Source organism: Pseudorasbora parva, chromosome 24, assembly GCF_024679245.1.
Source record: "Pseudorasbora parva isolate DD20220531a chromosome 24, ASM2467924v1, whole genome shotgun sequence".
NCBI lineage: Eukaryota > Metazoa > Chordata > Actinopteri > Cypriniformes > Gobionidae > Pseudorasbora > Pseudorasbora parva.
In genome coordinates, this window is record NC_090195.1 from 28,969,081 (window position 1) to 28,992,243 (window position 23,163).

At 38.2% G+C, this 23,163-nt stretch overlaps 1 protein-coding gene across 1 annotated transcript in view; it reads left to right on the top strand.

Moving 5' to 3' along the window:
• Window positions 1-4,416: 4,416 nt before the first annotated feature.
• myo3a (myosin IIIA) overlaps window positions 4,417-23,163 on the top strand; it is a 117,954-nt gene continuing 99,207 nt past the window's right edge. Inside the window, exons 1-3 of the mRNA XM_067435573.1 lie at window positions 4,417-4,555; window positions 6,595-6,778; window positions 7,967-8,101. Coding sequence (XP_067291674.1) covers window positions 4,554-4,555; window positions 6,595-6,778; window positions 7,967-8,101 — 321 coding nt within the window. The 5' untranslated portion in view covers window positions 4,417-4,553. The remainder of the gene's footprint in view (window positions 4,556-6,594; window positions 6,779-7,966; window positions 8,102-23,163) is intronic.

A 23,163-nucleotide genomic window follows, 5' to 3' on the forward strand; every position in this document is an offset into this window, starting at 1 on the left:
CACAGGTCAACAGGTGGCTTTGAGTCAAATGTCTCTGTGGTCTGCTTTGACAGGTGAATGTGCATTAGGGCTGAGAATTGAGCATGTGACAGACGAGATCGCTACTTGATTTTTATTAAGTTGAGATGTAAAAATCCCCTCTCACAAGCTGCACTGCTTAAAGGCAGTGTAAGAGACAGCTTAACCTTCTTGGTGTTAGAGTAAGCATCTGGGTTACTTGTATTTACAATTTGGACCAAGTCATGCACAGAAGAGGCTCACATGCATTTTTCTGCCTGCTTTAAGCGCATCCATTCTGTCACAGTGGTGTCTTTGTCAAGTTGCAAGGTGGCCTCATACTTGAGAATGCCGTAAATTGTGTTTCCAAAACTGTGGAGGTCTTGCATTTCCTGAGGTTATGTTGAAGGATCAAATACTAAGAAATGATCACATGACTTGAGGGAGTTATATCTGATTTAAAACTCTTCAATTAACCCCCTGAGTAAGTTTATCTTGTCTCTGTCAGCATCAGCATTCAAATCAGTGTGTGCCCTGTGGCCTTCACCATCAAGCAGAAGTGTGAACTGTCCAATGGCCACCATTAGTTCATCCTTACATTCTCCAATGGTCAGCTTTTCCTTCTGAAACCTAATGGATGTGGTCTTCAAAATGTTGCCAATGTCCAGCATGTTTGACAGAAAGCACTGAAAATGTTCTGTGCAGATATGGTGCAAGTCACTGTTATCACTAAGCCAGTTGCGTTTTAATGGCTGGCAATAGTCTTGACATTTTTAACAGGGTTTCATGCCTCCATGCAGACCATCTGATATTATAAAACTTGACCAGTTTCACAAAGGAGATCCCGTTTTCTTCACAGAGCTTCTTCAGTGCAGCAGTTTTGTTTTTTTGCTCCACCTTTCTGTAAATAAAACTGCAGCAGCTTGACCACAGAGCGATTAAATGTCTCGATCAGCTGATTTTGACAGCAGCCCCGTCAACTTTGTTGTCCAGTCATCTAAGCCTGTGTCCTGGAAAAGTCTCACAAGTCTGTCTGTTATGACCTGCACGGTTCGGTCAGCACCCAATTCAATCAGTCCAATAATGTCTGAAGTAAACTCACCGTTGCTGGACACAGAGACAATGTAAACGATTTCCTGCTCAGTTTTTGGGATGTTCTCAGATCCATCAAAAAGCAGCCCCTAAAATTCGTTGTGATGTGTTGCCCCCTGTTGTGATGGGGATTTGAGCGGCAAATTTCACACCACATTTCAGTGCGCTCATCATTAACTTCAAGACACTGCACATCTTGAAGCCATGTTTCCGAAAAAAAGTATTTTCTTCGGCTCAGGCTCCAGTTGGCGTTTCTTTGAAGGTGGTGAAACGCCAAAAAAGCTGCTTAAAGGGGTACTTCAGCGCTGGGAAGATGAATCTGTATTTAAACTGGGTCATCAATGTAGTAGAAATGTGAAATTATTTTTGAATTTGGTGCCTTATAGACTGGGAAAAGACAGAAAATTTATTTTTGTCTCATGGGGATGAAATACTACAATTCCCAGAATGCTTCGCTGCGCTGTGAGGTCATTCCCAAAGCCACCAACTTGATTACTGTGACTGAGTTAGAGAAGACACTACAATTAAAAACTGAACGTGTCTATTGAGATAAATGAGCTGATGAGCTCTCGTGATGAGAGCTGAGGTAATCGCGACTACACTCGCGGCATACATTCACAACGCGAGTTCAGTCTGGCGCGTTTCAGTTCATGCCTTCGCAAGCTTAACTTTCATAGAAATTAATTTGAGAAGTTAGAAGACTTACATTGCTCACCATAGCTCCGTTTAAATGAGTGCCTGTAGCTGCGAGCTGAGCTCTGAGTGTGATCTCCATCCCCCATGCGCGGGTTCAAAACATACGGAAATGGCTCCCTCTGCTGGCTGTAGTCTTTAGCCTTTGGCCAAACAGTCCTCCTATGATGCAAATATCTTCAATTTGCATCATAGGAGGAATTTTTCCAGAAATAAAATGCATAAATCTCTTGTCTCAGGGGGATATGAGAGGGGAAAGCACAATCATTTGAATATACTTCAGGGTTTCTACTGATACAAAGCCACATGCTAATCGCTGAAGTAACCCTTTAATGTCTGTTGCTTTTTGGACATCTCTGACTGTACGATTGTGTACGGTTAGATGAGAAGATCGGTTAAGTACGCAAAGGCTCGTAGTAACACAAGTGGGCCTACGCATTTGTGATTTTTGTTGGACATGCATACCTGCGTACCAGTTATGTGCACCCATGGTTATAATACCACTAACTGTGACTAACTGTGACTGTGGTATTTTTAGTATTAAGTACATTTCACAAATGGACTTATTGCATACCTATCACGGTACCATGTTTGAATTCACTGAGCTCCTGAGAGTGACCCATTCCTTCACAAAAAATTAGTAGAAGTGTCTGCATGTCTAGGTGCTTGATTTTACACACATGTGGCCATGGAAGTGATTGGAACACCTAAATTCAATTTGGAGGGTTGTAGAAATACTTTTGGCAATATAGTGTATGTAAACAGACTTTAAAGTGCATTTTTATTATTTATAATGAAAAACCTTAGTAGGTTTACTGACCCAGCGCAATGTCAAAAAAACAACAACAGCACAACAAATGGGTTAATGTATAAAACCCAATAAACTGGGTTAAAATAACCCAACATATGTTCTGTACAATATTTACCTGCTGGGTTGCCAAATAACACAGAAATTGTTGTTTTTAACCCAGTCTTACAATTTTTAATTATAAATGCTTTTAAAGAGCATTTAAGTTAAAATTGCATGTGAATGCACCTAAAGTTACAGGTACACTGTAAAAAATGGTGGGTTGTTTTAACCAAATTTTGGATCAAATATGGACAAACCCAGCCATTGGGTTGAATTGTTTCATTGTTTACAGTTTTAACCCAATGGTTGGTTTTGTTCATATTTTACCAAAAATTGGGTTTTAAGAGTATGTGAGTTTCATCAAGGTAGCTGGAGCTACACTTTGTAAGAAAGTGGACCTTAAGGGCCAGAGGTGAGAACCCCTGGGTTAAGGTGTTTGGAAGGTTGCCAGAGTGTGGTGGTTGTTATGGTGTTCTGTGTGTTTGCTAGGTGGTTGCTTACTGGCCCAAATTAAAATGATCTATTATCATTAATGCCTCAAACCCTAAGTATGCGCAGCAACAGTGATGCTTGCCTTTGCAAGGCCATTTTAAAAATGCATATGCTAATGCATCTCATAACCAAGTACCTCAGATAGGGGAGGTCATGTTACATACTCACACCCAATGTCTTGTAATTTGTGTGTGCTGAGGTGGGCTAGTCTTATCTTTCGGTTTCTCCTCCATGTGTCTCCCGTGTCATGGAGGTTTGTAACATGTATAAGCTTAATTCATTATTGAACATTCCTTGGGTGCTTTACATTGAGCTCTACATGTGCTCAGTTACATGCTATGTGGCCTCACTGTTTAGAAGGCTAATCACCTGGCATAAGTAATGACCGATAAAGTCCTATCATGTTCAAATGACATTTTATAACAGTTTTTTTTTTTACTTGGTTGTGCATTGTATGCAGGTTTTTAAACCAGACAGACCAACATGCTCCATCTGAGTGCCTAGTATATCCTTAAACATATAGTAACTTAGTTGCCACTTCAAACAAATGGGTGCAAAATATGAATTGAACTTGAAAATTGGCAAAAGGAACTAACTAACCAACAGGCAAATGTTGCAGGAATAGGTAATAGGATTGGCGATTTAGCCTAGATTAAAATGTCCCTCAGTTGGGAGCTAATTAGTTTGGGACCAAGCATTGGTTTGTAGTGGATGATAAAAACGTATATTTCTGTTGGATAATTAATTAAGACATTAACTTAATTAGGTAATAGTTGACTGGGTTGACTGATTGAGCAAATAATAGAAAAATACAGCCATTACTACAATTGGAAAAATGGAAAGAGATTATTTACTTGTCCTTCCACCATGTAAAAAAAGAATGAAAAAGAAATGGTCCAAATAATGTTACACATTTAAGGTATCTTCCAACATACATAATCTTTTATTTCAAATAAAATGGAATATGTGCCTTTTTTGCTTAAAAAAAAGTAATGAGGCATCAAAAAAAGGCTGGGTTATGTAAATACTTAACACTGCATGAACAGCTTTTGTTTGCTGTAAAACCCCTAACAAAGGATAAGGATGCTTCCTAAGCTACTCTGTCTAGTTACTGTTAGGGGTTAACATTACGTTCTTTGGGATAGAGAGGTAGTCCCCCTGGCGTTATATTCTTAGTTGTTCGAACTAGCTTTGGCACCTTTATCAATGAGTATCTAAATAAGGAAAGGCTCATGGCGTAGTCAACTAATTCCTCTTAATCCCAAAATATCTTCTGCTGCTTAGCATTGTTTCTGGTGCCAGGCATGGCTTGCTGAGATTAGCTTTAGCTGTGGTTAACTCCTCCACAAGTGTTCACACGCCACGACTGCCTCAACAGAGTCAATATGGACTTATTCAACAAAATGCTCATCGACCATTTAAGAAAAGAATGTAAGTGACATGCCATTTTCATCTTGAAAGTATGTTTAATTGCAGTTAGTGTAGAGAAAGAGCAGGTTGAACTTTCACCCGGTAGGGTTAACAAATAGTGAGTCTGTTAGAGAGACATTATAATAAGATTACTAACAGTACTTACATTATGACAAGTTTGCTTTACTATATTGTTCTTACTTTTTTAAAGTACATTTTCTTAAGTATTTATGACTGATATTACTGGCATGGTGTGCTAGCGTCTATATTGCTAGAGGCAGGAAAATTCATAGCAATTTTTTTCATTTTATTTCATTTGAATGGAATCCACAAACAGTGACTGAATGTCATAAAGCTGAAATCGATACGATGATTCACAATCAGCAGTTAATTATGAATGTATTTAAATATAAGATGTGATAATCTTGTTTATTTCTGTATAAATTCATACAAATTAGCCACTTCTTAAAATATGTTACAAATTGCCTTAAGATCAGGTTGGATCAGACAAAAGATTTGCTCTTTATTAGGGTTGGTTATCATTTTATTTTTAACGATTCCGATTCTGCTTGTAACTTTTGATTCTTATCTTTTCCTAATTTCGATTCCAATAAAAAATACATAAATAAATAAATAAAAACTTAGACATAATTTACATTTATTATAAATCTTACTGCAAAACATTTAATACCATGAACAAAAATCAACAGACTAAAGCACACTTGCACAAATGCCATAGCAAAAACAACTAGCCTAACTGATATACATTTCAAGCTTTATTAAAGTCAAGTAATACTCAGTAATAAAATAAAAAATAGCAATCGTACAAGTTAATACAACTGATCAAAGATACGATTGAAATTTGCACTTTATGAATAAAACATACATTACAAAAACGGTTACAAAATATATTCAGTCAATAATAATGAGTGGCTTTTGTCTCATTGTCTTTTGCTGTTTGATTAACTATTATTAAGACTGCAGCAGGAATATTAGGCTGTGAATGGCAGCCCAAAATATGAAGACCAAAAAAGTGCATCTATCCAATATAAAAGTAATAATAAGGCCTTCTGAAATGGGTTTGTGTAAGAAAAATATCCATATTTAAAACTTTTTAAAATAAAATATTGTGGGTCTTCTTGTGCTTGAATGATTTAAAGTCATATTTAAATACACACAACGGAATCAAAATGCATGTGTCTTATCAAATACATAGTTCTTGTAAATTTGGAACCAATTCTAAAATGAAACCGGTTACTCGATATCCAGCCTTACTCTTAGTCGGGTGACCAATCCTGTTCCTGGAGGACACTTTCCTGCAGAGTTTATCTCCAAAATACCTGTCTGCCAGTCTTATCCTAAAGATCTTGATTAAGTTGTTTACGTGTTGAATTAGAGACAGAGCTAAACTTTGCTGGAAGGTGGCCCTCCAGGAGCAGTATTGGATACCTCTTCACTTGAAGGACAATAAAATGGCAACATTTGAATGGACCTCCGAGTCATATCTAGAGACCAGAATGGATGTGAGCTCTTTTGATTTAGGCCAGTTATCAACCACCTAGCAAACACCTAGAACACCTTAGCCACTGCATAGGTGTCATTGATCAGATCTTCCTACTTTTCTCAGACATTGTTTTTTTTTAAAAAAAGGATTCACAAATTCTGATATCAAAACCCTTGAGACGTAAACTGGACCACAACATTTTAGTTTTCCATCCTCAATGACAGGCAAAAATCCAACAGCTTTTGCTTTTGTCAAAAAGGAAGTCAGACATTATAAAGGGTATTTTGCTAAGTAGGACATGTCTGTATATGGATTTTATTAATCCTAGAGTATCTTTACTGTCCATAATAAATAGTCCTAGCTGTGCTTAGACTATAACTAAGCCCATACAGTACATGCATTTAAGTAAGTATTTTTCATGCAGAGGTGTGACGTGGTTGTTATCTTGCCTGTACAGGTGTCACTATAAATCAAATGGGAAAACAGTGAGAGGGCTGTCTATAACTGTAAAAAAAAACATTCGGTTCAAGACTCAATATGTGCTCTTTATCCTCAGGAGATCGTTCGGGAAGATGTTTCCTCGCTCAGGGAAATCCATCGTCTTTGACAGCTTTCCAGATCCATCAGACACCTGGGAGATCGTTGAGACTATTGGTAAAGGGACTTATGGGAAAGTTTATAAAGTGCTTAACAGGGTCAATGGCAGCAAAGCCGCCGTCAAAATATTGGATCCAATCCATGTGAGTAAAACCCTACTAAATCATACCTGTATGTGGTGTGTGTTTTTAGGTAATAAAGAGAGAGAAATTCATATAATTTTTAAACATAGAGCAAACTCAAAGTCAGATTTGCACAGAAGGGCACGGTCATTAAGGGCAGGTTCATTTTAGGCCCTTCAGGTTCAATCAGTTCACATTTGTCTGCATCTGTATGCATGCATTTGTGTATTTGTGTGTACCTGTGAGAGTGTTTATGCCTTAAGAAAGGCCTGCAGGCAATTACTGAACACTGCGAACATCCGCTCGCCACTGTCATATTAAGAACAGAACATCTATATCCTGCAGATAATGCCAAAAGGCTCTCTGTCCTGCTCGTTATTTCTCCAGCCACACACTCTTTCTTTTGGTAATTTGGCAAATAAAAGGGCCTCTAACAGCACATACCCAGACTAATCATGATGAGATGGCTTTTCAGAAAATGTGCAATTTGTGTTCATTTACTTTTCTCCAGTTCACCCTTTCAAAGTCCTGAAAGGAGGCTTGGAAATATTTCAATGGCCTTTGGATGGCAGTATATTTTAAATGATTCATCTAGATCAAATAAACCTTGGCTTAATTTAATAGACTGCAGCTGCCATGGTCATTGTACCTCAGATTCACAAATATTTATTTTCACCCTTTTCCAACTGCAGGAAATGCAGTAATCATGTGTAGTAATAGATATATGGAGCACTTTTAAAGCCAAAAGGCATCACAGAAAAGACCTGTGTACCATATCCATTAAAATTCTACACTCAGAGGTTGTTTTTCCTCCAGGTTCAATCAGTAAATAGTAATTTTCTGATGTTGGAAGACATGGAGGCCAACAAATATTATTTCAATCCATGCCTAATGTGTAGTTCACTGCTGTGAGGGCTTTATTAATGCTGACATTTTATGGTCTTTCTGCCTTTGCTAAATTCAATAGATGAAATGACAAGTAAAATTTTGTTGCATCCGCAAAAAAAAAAAAAATGAGTAAAAAAATAAACACTGAATGGTTTAGGAAATGTCTTTATTCACTCAAAAATGAGAGTGGAATGTGAAAATGATTTTGAATTTTACATTTATAATTATAGAAACCAATTTAAGGAACATTGACAATGGCTCGCCCTATAAAACAGCAAAATGTACAAAAGTCAGCCAATTCAATTAATCTGTTTATTTCAGGATATTGATGAGGAAATTGAAGCTGAATATAACATCCTGAAAGCTCTCTCAGACCATCCCAATGTCGTCAAGTTCTTTGGAATGTTCTACAAGAAGGATGTCAAGAACGGGGACCAGCTATGGCTCGTACTAGAGGTGAAGTTCAATTCTATATCATGCATGTGCATCTCATTATATCACACGTGTTAAAGGGATCCCCTGGTGTTGAGACTTGTATGGCTTAATATAACATAAATTATGTTTCTTACTGAAATATGTAGTAGAAAATCCATTAAAGATCTACATCATTTAAAAAAATGAATTTTATATTTGGACCATGGGCGGCGCAGAATGGTTGCACCCGGTAACGCCAGCTGATTGCCGAGTGCAACCATTCTACGTCATAAACCTAGAACGCAAACAAAATGGCGCCGCCCATGGTTCAAAAATAAAATCGATTTTTAAAATAACGTAGATCTTTCATGGAGTTTCTACTACATATTTCAGTAAGAGACATCGTTTATGTTATATTAAGCCATACAAGTCTCAACACCAGGGGATCCCTTTAAACTGGGCTTGTGACATTGTCGGCAAAACATTTTTAAATGCCCTTATCAATCATGGCTATTATATTTGCAGCAGGGAAACATGCGTATGCTAATGTTTTGGTAAATCATAGCAAAGTTGTGTACTGCTTGCTGTATCATTATCACATGATGGATTTATTGCTGCCAACGCACTGTGGGTTGATGGGATGCAAAAGAAAGCAGTGAAAATCTGTTTAGAGAGGATTAGCAAAATGTGCTGCTAATGAAAGGATACTAGTATAAACACCTCTGTAATGTTAGCAACACGTTTACATTAGAACGTACAGAACATTTCTAAGAGCTGTGAAATGGATTTTTTTTAGAGGGTGAATCTCTGTTTTAGGACACATTTAAGATAGTCATTTTTAAAATCACATTAGGCCTACATGACCTTTAGTGTTGTTTGACTGCTTGAGAACGAACAAGGAAATGGGATGTGTTACATAAGAGACTTTAGTTTCAGCAGTAGGTCTGGGCAGAGTTTTTGTGGAAGGACACGTACGGGAGGGTGGAGATGACTACTAAGGAGCCGGCTGTGTCCTGCTAAGATGAGTACAAAATACAAACAAATCTGCATTCAGACCATAGTGCCCATATGGTCATAATAAATGTATTCATTACATCACAGTCCTTGTTCTGCACTTTTATGAACTTCAAAACAGAAACAGTCATTCACTGCGATTATAAAGCTTGGAAGAGCCAGGACTTTTTTTTTTTAAGTAGTGATGAATTGAGAAAATCAACTTTTCCTTGAGCTTTTGATATATAAAAGGTCATTGTAATATAAGAATATCCTCTAAGTTTAAGAGCTGAAAACTTCCTTGTTAGTCAAAGAAAAGCTTTTATAGACACCAGGCCCAGCAAACGTTCTTGTGCTTCATACTTAAGTCATTGTGTGACGAAACACTACCTATACAGCGCGTCTTATCCAGTAGCCTCACCCACCGACTCATGGAGGGCTCGTGCTAGCTAGCACACAACAATAAACATGCCGAGGAAGATAGCAATAAACATGCAGAGGAAGATAGCAATATATTGCGCTATTCCTGGTTTTGGAAGAACACACTCCAGTCGCTGCATAAGCTTCCTTCGGATCCTAATATTAGGAATGAGTGGTTGAACTTTATTTTTAATGAAGTTCCAGCTCACGTGGGGAAGACAGTGGTGTTCACTTCATTTCAATGCGGGATCGTTTGTAAACAAATCTCTGGTCGATGCTGGATTTAGATCCGACAGGAATGGTGCAACACACTTATGTGAGTAAAACGTATTAAATATGCCAATCTTGACATCAAATATGCCAATCTTATCCAATCCTAGCCGTGGGCGTTTACTTCCAAGTCTCCAGTGCAGCACGCCCATCAAAACCCAGCATTTGGGGAGAGAGTCTCAAAACCAGTGTAGAAAATAGCCTATTACTTAATACTTATGATGTTTTTGAATGTAAAAACCACATAAACATCATTAGTTGACCTCAGACAACAGTATAAAAAAAATAAAAAGCCAGTTCATGACACCTTTAGATATAACTTTGATTTTATTATTCTGAAAGAAGAATGTCATATACACCTAGGATGACCAGAGAGTGAGTAAATCATGGGCTAATTTTTAGGTAAACTGTCCATTTAAGCCCTTGGTTTTTCTCATATACTTGTCTAGTGTTCATGTTGTGTTATAGCATGTAGTGTTTTTCCCCCCTCTGTGTTTATTAAAAGTCTGTTTAATCATCCTTCTGCATGCTCTGTTGGATTGCTGCAGCTTAACCGTGACATTTGGGTTTGACCCTCTTATATTAAGGCTTAAAGGAAGTCAGAAGGAATTTGAAGTTTTTACCCCAAAAGCTAAATCAGCTTCAACACATTTTAACAGCATTCTGAATAGGCTTAGTACCACATTTTCTCATAAATAATAATGTAAAAAGGTGGGGTTTTTTGTTTTTACAGTGTAGGCTTAAAGGGATACTCCACTGCTTTTTCATATTAAACTATGTTATTCCCTAAACGAGGACGAGTTGATACATACCTCTCTCGTCTCAGTGTGTGCTCTTAATCTCTATGACGCGCGGTGACGATCTGAAAGCATTTAGCTTAGCCCAGTAAGCCAGGTTCATTCACTATGGTACCAAACAGAGATCAAGTTAGAAGCGACCAAACACCTCCAGGTTTTCCCTATTTAAATACCGTTACACTAATAGTTGAAGAACTGAGTATGGTGACATAAAATAAAACATGGCGGTTTTCTAAGCAGATTAAAAAGGAGAACTATAATGTATGGCGGAATAGATCTTCTGAGAGTATTTCAACTCTGCGCAGTAAAAAATTATATACGATCCGCCTAATCCTGGCCAAATCACAGAGATGTCGATTCGCACGGGACTACTATTATCACAGGAATCGGTGTTCGGCGAAATATGGTAGGTAATTTGTGGGGGAATTTTTACTTTACAAATTACAGACATGGCCGATTCGCTCGGAATTAAGATCACAGACATTCTCTGCAATTATTACAAATTACCAGAAGTCCCTAGATAATACTAATCCCGTGCAAATAGTGCTTTAGTTAAGGGAATAACATAGTTTAATATGAAAAAGCGGTGAAGTATCTCTTTAACTACAGTGTAGGCTTAACTTAACTAATTTATTGAACATTGAACTGATCTTTGTAAATTATCTTTATAAGAAGACTGGGTAAACCCAGCCTGATCTGCCGGTGTTTTGAGTTCTCCCTGCAGCTCAGGCTGGAAACCTGTACATATTTCTGTCCTGCTTCTGTTACAATTTTGCGGAGACCAATCACAAACCGGCTTATCCACCAGGCAAGCTGTTGGTGGGTTTAACACAATGATGGATATAGAAGCGATAGATCATTGGTCTGATTGGTTGAAGGACTATCCAATTGCGTACAGAGTCATTTGAACTATGCCGGTTGATCACGCCTCTTGAGCAGTAGTAGAACATACAGATCAGACTCCCCAGACCAATGTTCAATCTTAAAGGATTGCGCTTGGTCTGATGATATCCAGACAACTTTATAAGTTGATCCTCCTGAAAGTCTCTCTATAATTCACACACTTATTACCATGGTACCATGTCCACTAAACATGGACATTCCAATAGAATATATGAGTATATGGCCAATATTTGATCATTTTGAAAGTTCAGCATTAGATAAAAAACATTAAGGAAAGTTATAATAAAATCTTCCAACTTTTTAATAAATATGCTTTTTCCCCAAAATATGTTTTAGTTCATTTTAAATTAATTATTGTCTGGTGTATTGCTGGTGTTCAATAGACTAGACCTTCTTGGAGAGATTTGGTGTTAGCTGTCCACATAGTTTTGTAACCATCTGTCATCTTTTACTCAACCTCGAGTTGTTCCAAACCTGAATTAATTTATTTCTTCTGTTAAACACAAAAGAGGACATTTTTAAGACTATGGGTAACCAAACAAATGATGGGCCCCATTGACTTCCATAGTATATAAAAAAAAATATATTGAAAAAGTTAATCAGCCAATATTGCATTTGACTACAGTGCTTCAGAATGCGCAACCTTTAACTTTCACAACATTTTTTCCTGCTGGTGCAACTAGATTTTTTTCTCAACTGATAAGAACTGCCATTTCTATAATAATAATAATACATTGTTACATTTATATGGCACTTTTCTGGGTCCTCAAAGCGCTTTACATGGAGGGGGGGGGATCTCCTCAACCACCACCAATGTGTAGCACCCACCTGGATGATGTGACGGCAGCCATATTTGTGCCAGAAAGCTCACCACACTCCAGATGATTGGTGGTGAGGAGACAGAGTGATGAAGCCAATCCGTATATGGGGGTGATTAGGAGGTCATGATGGACAGAGGCCCATGGACGAATTTGGCCAGGATGCCAGGGTTACACTCTACTCTTTTTCCTAAGGACATCCTGGGATTTTTAATGACCACAGAGAGTCAGGACCTCGGTTTAACGTCTCATCTAAAGGACGGTGCTCTTTGACAGTATAGAGTCCCCATCACTATACTGGGGTGTTAGGACCCACACAGACCACAGAGTGAGCGCCCCCTGCTGGCCTCACTAACACCTCTACCAGAAGCAACCTGGTTTTTCCCAGTTGGTCTCCCATCCAGGTACTGACCAGGCTCAACCCTGCTTAGCTTCAGTGGGAAACCAGTCTTGGGCTACAGGGTGATATGGCTGTTGTTTCTATTATACACAAGAAACAGCAAACGGCAAACTTAACAAAAGCGTAATGGAACCACGTTACTCATTTGAGCTGTGCTGCAAGGACCGTTTATCAGTCCGGGGCAATAATAGACAGCGCAACACAAGCTCATACACGGGCTGATCTCGATTACATGACACTGTTATAGCGCTGCAAGATCCAGTGAGAAAGCGTTTGAATTCACAGAATTAATAACATCGCTACTGCAGGAACTAGTGGGAAGCGTTCGCCCTCTGTTATAAACCCGATGAAGTGGAAACCAGGAGAAACATTGTGCCATGAATGAAGTTCAGGAGTTTCAGTCCACAAATCACCTACATTCAGTATGGAGTTACACCACATGGTATTGAGACAGAAAGTAAATATATATATATTTTTTACATGATTTATCTTATGGTTCGTAAAACGTTTTGAAAGTGAAATACAAGCACTTTTCAAGGGCTTTTCAAACTCTTTTTTCCAGCATTTCAAAGCTCTAAGTATTGTCAACTTTCTGTTATTTATTTTTAATGTGATGATTTGTAAAACTAAAAGTTTAAAAGTGTAGGAAAACTAATGCTTTGTGGCCAAAAAAAAAAAAAAAAAAAAAAAAAGACATTTCCACTCCCCTTTCCTAATGTAAGGTAAAAAGTTGCAAAAAGTTTGCAAAACAATGCAAAACAATAGTCATTTTATTATTAAATGAACTTTATGATACATTTTTTTCTCCAGCAGTGCTGGCACTACCATCTGTTGAACCTAGAGGGACTGGTGCCACTGCTCTCAAATGTTAGCCCTGATATACATTTTTTTTTTATTAAGTTTTTTTTTTTGATTTTTTTTTTTTATAGATTATCTCGTTAATTATCTCATTAGCCCTTTGTTTGCCCTGTGTGTTTAAGCCCTTCTGGTTAAGTTCAGGCCCCATCCACACGGTGACACATTTAGCTGTATACGTTAAAAATTGTATCGTATCAGAGTTTCATCCAGATGGATCCAGCATTTTAGAAACCTAAAACTGGTATTTTTTTTATTATAAACGGTCCCAGAGTGGATACATTTATTTTATCGTGAGATTTTGCCTCACTTCTGACCGTTGCTGTTCACCTTCTAGCCACAACTCTTCTTCCCTGTTTTTAGTGTATTTCTGTGGTAGACAGTGCCACATACTGGTCTGGCTTGTATACTGCATCGTTTTGAGTCAGTTTCAGTGGTTTCGTGTGTATGCAGATATTTCTTGAGTCAAGGAAAAAACAAGATCGGACAGTGAAAGCTCTGGCTTCGTTTGGATGTGGCCTCAGTTATCAGTTTTATATTTCTGCATTTTAGCTGAGTTGGATTTTTATTTTTTAAGAAAGTTTCTCTCACTCTTTCTTTTTCTTAAAGGGGTGATGAATTAAGAAATCAACTTTCCCTTGAGCTTTTGATATATAAAAGTTAATGGTAATATAAGAATATCCTGTAAGTTTCAGAACTGAAAACTTCCTTGTTAGTCAAAGAAAAGCTTTTATAGACACCAAGCCCAGAAAACGATCGTATGCTTCATCCTTATGCCATCGCGCGATGAAACACCGCCTCTACAGTGCGTCTAATTCAGTAGCCCCGCCCACCGACTCATGGAGATGCGAAGAAGATAGCAAGATATTGCACTATTCCTGGTTGTGGAAGAACAGTCGCTGCATAAGTTTCCTTCGGATCCTAATAATTGGAATATTTGGTTGAACTTTATTTTTAATGAAGTTAAGCTGACATAGGGAAGACATGGTGTTCACCTCAGTTCACTGCAGAATCATTTGTAAACAAATCTTAGGTCGAGCTGGATTTGCAGACATTTGAGATTAAAACACAATGTGTGCTTTCTATATTGGATCCGACAGGAATGGTGCAACATACTTATGTGAGTAAAACATGTTTTTTATATGTAATAGTTTTGCATTGTTATAGATCGTTTTGATTGTGTACATGTCTAACAGAACATACCTTTAGCACGCTGGACTCAGATATGTATGGTCAAGTGTTCGCAAAGCTATGTGTTTTCCAGACAGGCTACCAAAACGTAATCCTGTTGGCAGGCTGGCGAATCTCCGTTATATTCCTTTCTTGTTCTGCACTGTTATCAGTGTTGCCAACTCTCGCGAAACAAATAAGCAACCACAGCTTCAAAAACAAGCCCAATATTATTATATTATTTATTATCATCAATATAATTTATGATCAAAAATGTATCAATAAATGAGCCTGCAACTTATTAAATTGAAACCTCTCGGAGTTTAAAAAGCAAAAACAGATGTGATATTACAAAATCTCTTCAAATTGCAACAAAGGCTGTGAATAGAAGAGGTTTGAAAATGGAAAAAGAGAAAAAGTGACGTGAAGGCTAATTATGGTAACCCATAGTCGGAGTTATTGCACACATATGGAGCAGTGGTAAATTTGCACACTGCAAACTGTGAAAAAGATAAGCCCTGCATCTCAATGTGCAATCTGCCCTAAATAGTATTGACAATTAATAATGTAACATAGCTACTATTTAGGATTAATAATATGCACTTTTTTTACAGTCTATGATTGAGAGTTGGGACACAGGCAAGCACTAAAGGAGCGCTAGCCTGATGTGGTCATACTCAATTTGATTTTCAAATTGGTTGTTTTCTATGTCCGCGGGTTGAAGTGACTATTATGTGATATAGACCCATGAGTGTGAATTTTAGCATGCAACCTTGCCAAAATAACACACACTTTACCCCCCAAACATAATTTTTCCCCCAGAGAACCCCCGAGAAGCTATTGTTTAGGGCAAGTATTTGGCGGGTTTTGTTGTAAAAACTTGGCAACCCTGTCTGCACGCGCGCTGAAATCAGGCTGGAATAAACGATCTTTGCCGCTGTTGTAATAAAATAACATAATTTAATGATACACAGAGTACTTACCCAACATGATCATCATTTCTGAGAGAAATTGTGATGGTGAATGCATATACAAACAAGCTCTCCGTTTAAGATTGGAAAAAATATAATCCAAGCCCCTTTGATGACGTGCATGATTACGTTACTGTTGATCATCTGTCCGTCATCGTCTAAAGCCCGCACTGATGATCTCATAGGTCCGAACAGTGTTCCCGTCCTAAAACTTTTGTGGGCGGGGCTAAGTTCGGCTGGCATCCAGGCTAAAGGAGCGCTGCAATATAGCCACATATTTATAATATTTTAAAAAAATATTTATTTATATAATAGCCTGTAATAATAAATACATTATAAAAATATTTTAAAAATGAAATTAGGTGCCTCTTCATCTCTGTACATCTCTGCTGGTTTCATTGTTTGTAAAAAAAAAAAATTAACTATAATTACGTGCATTTATAACATCACATCATATGCCAGCATGTTGAACACAATTTTTCTTCAATGAGGGGGAGAAGGAGGCGGGATGTATGAGTACGAATTACTACAGCCCTTGTATCGTTGCATTGAATTTCCATTAGCTGTGAGAAGACAGTGTCAGGCAATGTATTGTACAAAACAGCGACCATAAATGTAAAGAAACTAAGTTGCTTGTCACATTTTTCCTAACAAGCAACCACATTTTTTAAAATAAGCCCAAAAAAATGCAACACGCGGCTCGAGATTTTTTAACGCGACTTGCCAAAAAAGAAGCCCAAAGTCGCGTGTTATACGCTGACTTTGCAACTATGAATTTTATCTCTCTCTTGATTTGACATTTTGAAGGGTGCTCACGCCTATAGCAACTGATCGTGCGGGCTATGTAATACAAAAATAATAGTCTGATCAATTGCGGGTCGATGAGAAATAAATAATTGTGTTTGTTTGATAAAGACATTTACGAACCATGTGGTCAAGAGAATCATTCCAGCGCCGCTTTCAAAACAACCCCTCCCTCATGTGAACTGACTGAAGCTCATTGAATATGCAAATCTTATCCAATCCTTGTCGTGGGCGTGTCCAAGTCTCCAGTGAGGCACACCCAAAACCTAGAGTTTTGGAGAGAGCCTCAAAACCAGCCTATTACTTATTAGTTATGATGTTTTTGAATGTAAAAACCACACAAATGTCATTAGTTGACCTCAGACAACAGTGTAAATAAAGGCAGTTCATGACACTTTTAAACACAGTTTCCACAAATTACAAAAGCAGTTTTCTTCTTTTCCTTCAAGTTCTTCCATCTGTAATAGAGAGAGTGATCTTTTTTTTTTTTTGTTCACGTTTCCCTAAAGAGCTTTGCATTTCTGTATGCAAACTCCTGCATGCAAAATCCACAGTCAGCAATCCAAATGTGGAAGTTAATCCTCTGGCTGGAATCATAGTCGAGCATTCAAGCTGTCAGCAGCAGTCAAAGAGATGGCGGAGCGCAGGGGGGGTTAAATTGCCATGGTTACAGTTGTCCCCTCTGAACTGTAATTTTCTGTATTTCAGTACGATCTGGATAGAAGGCTCCTCCACATTGAGTGACCCCTGATTACAGAGAGGACTCACACAAATTGCGTCCTCCACTTTGCTTGGCTGCTCATCAGGCCTGGTGCTTGTTCTGCCTTTCTTTTGTGTTGTGGCTTCTAATTATGGATATGAAGGGAACTGCTTTCATCTGTACTCACCGGTTCCTCATTGTATAAGGGGCAGACTCCACTCTGTCATATTAAAACTTCAAAGATATCAGAAACGATCTCTATTCAGTTTTGTTCAAGTTGGCTTGTAGGCTCCAGTTGGTGGTTAATGGCTGGGACAGGGCTGATGACAGCGGTCCATTGTTGTAGTTCCACATGAAACAGTCTGTGTGCCACTGTTATTAGAGGATTTCATTTATTTCTTTTACGGACTTTTTTGTGGGTATGCAGTTTGTAAAAGCTTTCTTGATGGTGCAATTGACTGGATTCTAAGAAACTGGAGACAATCAATATAAAATGGTGCTTTCATAGTTAGTTGCAAATACCTGTAATTTGATTCTGTAGGTTTACATTTTGCAGTATGGCTAACATGAAATAGCATGAGCATGAGTAACATTTTTAGGATTTATTGATCTATGTTAATGTTATTTTTTTTTGCATGTATAGTTTACATGTCTTAATTTGCAATTAACATTAAAGGATTAGTTCACTTTAAAATGAAAATGTCCTGATAATTTACTCACCCCCATCTCATCCAAGATGTTTGTGTCTTTCCTTCAGTTGAAAAGAAATTAAGTTTTTGAGGGGGAAAAAAAGATATGCTTATAATACTTCACCGGCCAACAGAGCAAACCACCTCTGTGACATCACACGCTGTGATATTGCAAGATGGCGGTGCCCTTGCTCCACAAGCTTTAACAAAACATATTTTTTGCTTTAAAATGGTTACATAAATCAGTTTACTAAATAATATACACCTGACTGACTGATTCATTTCCAGTTTAAAGGGGTCCTAAAATGCCCCTTTTTACAAATTGTAAAATAAGTATCTGATGTCCCCACAGTATGTACATGATGTTTTAGCTCACAATACCCCACAGATCATTTTTATAGCATGTTAAAATTGTCACTTTTTGATGGTGAGCAAAAACGCTCTTTTTTTTTGGTGTCCCCTTAAATACAAATGAGCTGCTGCTCCCGGCCCCCTTTCTAGAAGAGGGCGGAGCTTCAAGAGCTCATGTCAGCAGCTCTGATTACCTCACACAGACTGGTCAGCCTTTTATATTCTGTCATGATAATCTATAACTTACTCGTGTGAGAAATGTTGTAAGCCTTCAGAGCCAGATAATAAATGATGCATGAAGATAGAACAGGTATAGTTTAGTTAAGTTTAATTGCGGTTATAAGTTATGTTTTCATCTTGCTTTTATGACATGGTATTTTATTTGTATTACATACTGTAATAAACTGCAATAAATGTGAAAAGATGGATGTGTCAGCTTGAGCGGACTCCTAAATTTGCTCTACAACAACAACTCTTCCTGTACTCTAAAGCAGCTCAACATGGCCTCTACCCTTTTGTTCCTGGGGGTGGGGTTTACGTACATTTTAGTCCATTTTTTTACGTCCATTTTTGTCGCATGTCTGATTTCAGAAAATAACGCTTTTGCATTATTTTTTATATTTCTTTGAAGTTCAAGCAACTTTGACTCTCATAAGCACACCAAAAATGTAGTTACTACTGGTCAATGTCATCATATGTAATTATATTCAACCTAACATACTGTGCGTAAAACAACAGATCAAACGGCGCAATGTGGTTTAACTTCACTCATTCACTTTAATATAGTCAAAGTGGCTGTGGCTTTTGGTTTCTTATATTGAATGGCGGGTTCTTTGGTACACCCTTTGAAATGAAGCCCTTTTCGAACCATGTCTTGTGTGTCTAGCTTGTGCCCATCATTAATTCACAATGAGGTGTAAAATGCCATTGTTTGTCAAGGCTTTTTCATTAAACGTTGAGAGAAAGCAGACACCTAGTTTATTATTTGAGTGTAAATGATCAGTTCGCCCAGACAAAAAAGGTGTTTTTTTTTTTTTTTTTTTGGAAGGTGTAAAGGCCACACAGACACTACTTTAAAGAAAGCCTCTGATTTGTCAGCTGCACAAAGCAAAAATTACAGTTCAAATAAAATGTTCAAGGTCAGAAGCTCCAGTCATGTTACTAGCAAGTAACTAGTTAAATATTATGAGAATGAATGGATGGATACCTGCAAATCAAAGGTTTAGCTTGTTTTGTGTTTTTTTAAAGTCTATGTTAAGACTTTGAAAGGCATTAGCCCTGCTGGTAGTGGGAGTTGAGGAAGGATGGCAGAATTAGTCTCGAGTCTTTTCATCCATATGTGAGGAATTATGTTGATGACTCGTCAGTAGATGACATTAATAGCATGTTCACCACAGCCAGAGGTAATCCAGAGTGATATGGTCTAAAAATAAAATATTATCAGGTAGAAATTACAACAAAGATGGAAACTAAAATGGAAACATGAATCATATGAAGCTATCATGGCTTCAGAAAACCTGGAATATAGTGCTCTTAATATGGACTGCTTTACTTTTTTTTTCCCGTCACTGTTCTTTATGTGCTTTTGCATATCAATACCACAATGGTTACTGTAGAAGTGTCACTGCCATCTTTCGACATGGTTCAGCATGACCGTCGTTGAGTTATTTAAATTACACTAGGGAGTTTTAGAGAGCAGTCTACATGATGATTAATACCTATCCAGCACTAGAGAAGGAACTTGGGCATCACTACTACAATCTTTCCTTGTTTATACCATACCAATTTGTACACTAGTTTTTTGTCTTTGAGGTTCTTTCCATCTTCTGGTTTTAGACCAGAGTTTTCTGCTTCTTCAGTCATACAGGCCCTTACAAAAAATAAGTTAATTCAATTAGCTATTAGTAATTCAAAAAAGCTATTAGTATACTTCTTTAATTCTTTTAAAATAAAAATAAGAAGGTATACTTTCAGTCTACTTTGAATGTTCTTCTCAGAAATACACTTTACGTACATCTCAGGAATATACTTAAATGTGCACTTAAAGGGTTACTTCACTGATTTAGCTTTGTATTTAAACTGGGTCATTAATGTAGTGATTTCAATCTTTGTTTCCAAATGTAGTGATTTCAGTTTTGTCTTTGTTTAACTGAAGATAGTTTTGGCACATCCAGGTGTTAACTTCATTAATACATTTGCACAGGGAGTCAATGGGGCTGTAGTCATTAGGCAAAAGTGCTATGTAGATTTGAGTATCGTCAGCATAGCTGTGGCAAGCATTTTTTTTTTTCTTTTTCATTATTTGGCTCAGTGGCAACATATACAATAAGTTGAATAGGAAAAAACAGAAAATGAAAACCGCGAGGCCTCCGCAAGTATGCGTTTGCCCCAGTAAGCCTTCTTGCACAGACCCTGTGCAAAATTAGGGAGGACAAGGAGCAGGTCCTTTCAGTTGCACCTTATTTGCCCAACCGTACCTGGTTCTCCGAACTGGCGCTCCTCACAACAGCCCCTTCCTGGCCAATTCCACTGAGGAAGGACTTCTTTTCTCAAAAAAGGGGCACCCACGTCCTGATATATGGAACTTGTAAACGTGGGTCCTGGACGGGACGCGGCAGGTTTGAGTACCCTACCACCACAGGTGGTGGCTACCATAACTTCCGCTAGGGCTTTGTCCACAAGACAAGCCTATGCGTTGAAGTGGAACCTCTTTGTTACATTATATTTTTCTCGCTGAAAAGCCCCCAGAAAAATTTGTGCTCTCCTTCCTCCAAGAAGGGTTGGAACAAAGGCTGTCTCATTCCACCTTGAAGGTTTACGTGGTTGCTATCTTTGCATGCAACAACCTTGTGGAGTTGAAAACGGTGGGTCAGAGCGACCTGGTCATCAGATTCCTGAGAGGAATCTCCTCTCCTCTCATGCCCTCTTGGGACTTCGCAGTGGTCTTATCTGCCATGTTAGAGAGCACCCTTTGAGCCTTTGCGATCAATTAAGTTCATGTCTATGAAGACAGCGCTCCTGGTCGCTTTTGCCTCCATCAAGAGGGCAGGGGACCTTCAGGCATTTTCTTTGACGAAGCATGTCTGGAATTCAGCCCGGCTAACTCTCCCGTGAACCTGACACCCCGGCCTGGATTCGTGCCCAAGGCTCCCACCACTCCTTTCAGAGATCAGGTGGTGAACCTGCAAGCGCTACTCTTGGAGGAGGCAGACCTAGCCTTGGCACTGCTCTGTCCAATACATGCTCTCCGTGCTTACGTAGACAGAACGCAATGTTTCAGGACCTCAGACCAGCTCTTTGTCTGTTATGGTGAGAAGCTGTAGGGAAAGGCTCTCTTCAAGCAAAGGTTTTTGCACTGGATAGTGGATGCCATTGTCTTGGATTACTAGATACACATGGTCGTCCATGCCCCCTAGCGGTGAGGGCACAGTACACTTCCAGTAGCCAGCAACTAGGACCTGCTCAGTGTCAGCGCTTGCTCACTTCAGTTTTGACTTACTTGCTCGCTTTCATCACTTTTGCTTTTATTCTCATGAGATGAATCAAAAGCTGAACAGCCAATCAGAGTTCTTGCTCTCACAGAGGGCCCAACACCGATTCTACATGTTAAATCGACCAAAAAAAATAAATAAATAATCTGACGGCATCCGACTAGAGCCAACGTTGTGGAACACACCGGAAAAAATAAGTCGGCTGATGTTGTGTGTTGTGGCTTGATGTGTCCCTGGCTTTAGAGAGACTTCAAATGCTCAATTTTCAGGATCTTTGAGAAATTAGGTAATGTCTAATGTATATTATATTATGAGAAAATTAAGGTGTTTTTTGTACCTTTGATGCATGAAAATCAATTGCAGGAGACATCCAAAACTAGTTTTTGTTTGTTTGTTTTTTAAAATCTACAGCTCCAGTCTCCATTTACCTTTTTCCCTATAGAAATATCAGTTCTATAACATTCTAATCAACAATTGACTGAGATATGCAGTAATACTTTACTGAATAAACCTGAACCTAAACCTGGACGTTAATGTTGCAGTACTTGAAGGAAGTGTTTAGTAAAACATTCAAGTTGCTCTCTGTCAGATAAATGTCTCACTCTCTCCGTCTGTCTGTGTCAGAGTGAAATTTAATGATGGCAGATGATCTCTGGCTGATGTGGCCGTGACGTAATGAGGTCAGCTTTGCTCTCTAGTCTTCATGGTACTCTTGACAGAAGCACTGTGCAAGTTTAACAGTAGTAACTAAGATTCAGAATTACTTTGGTTGATTTATCGCTGGGATTTCAATGCTGACATTATTGTTTATTCTACATTTGTAAATATTGTGAATGATTGTTTTACGTGTAATACATTGGGATTTATTATATGGTCAAAAGAATAAAAATAAAACTAGGAGTATGTTGTAAAAATCTAAGTAAATGTCAGTTTTGATTCCATATTGTCTTTAAGTGTTCTTTTTTAGAGTTTAAGGGTCCTTGTATTGAACAATCGGATTACCAATTACCTTTTGTCATTGTATCAGAAACTCAACTGAAGTTTTGAATGAGTGCCAGCTCCTGTGTTTGACACTGAAGCATTTACTGTAGCTATAAATGAAACAGGCCCTCCCTGCAGTTAGCACAATTAACTTTGGTAAATGGTAGTGAAACATGAAGGTGTGCTACAATGCCAAAGTCCCCTGTGGCACAGTAATAATGAGATTTCAAAATGGGCCCTGAAGCAGTGGGAATTTTCACTTTCACACCCACTAACATACTTTGTTGTTCAAGTGGCCACAGTTCACCTTTACTGCTCAACTCAATGACAAATGACCCTTTCAGCCACTTATCAAGCTTGAATGTCCAGAACAAGTTAAACTGAATGCTATGCTATGCCCTGCTGAGAGGGGCTATGAAAGAAAAAAGACAGGAAACAGTGATAAACAAACAACATTTAGTAGTTTCTAAATGTATTGTCACCATGGTTCC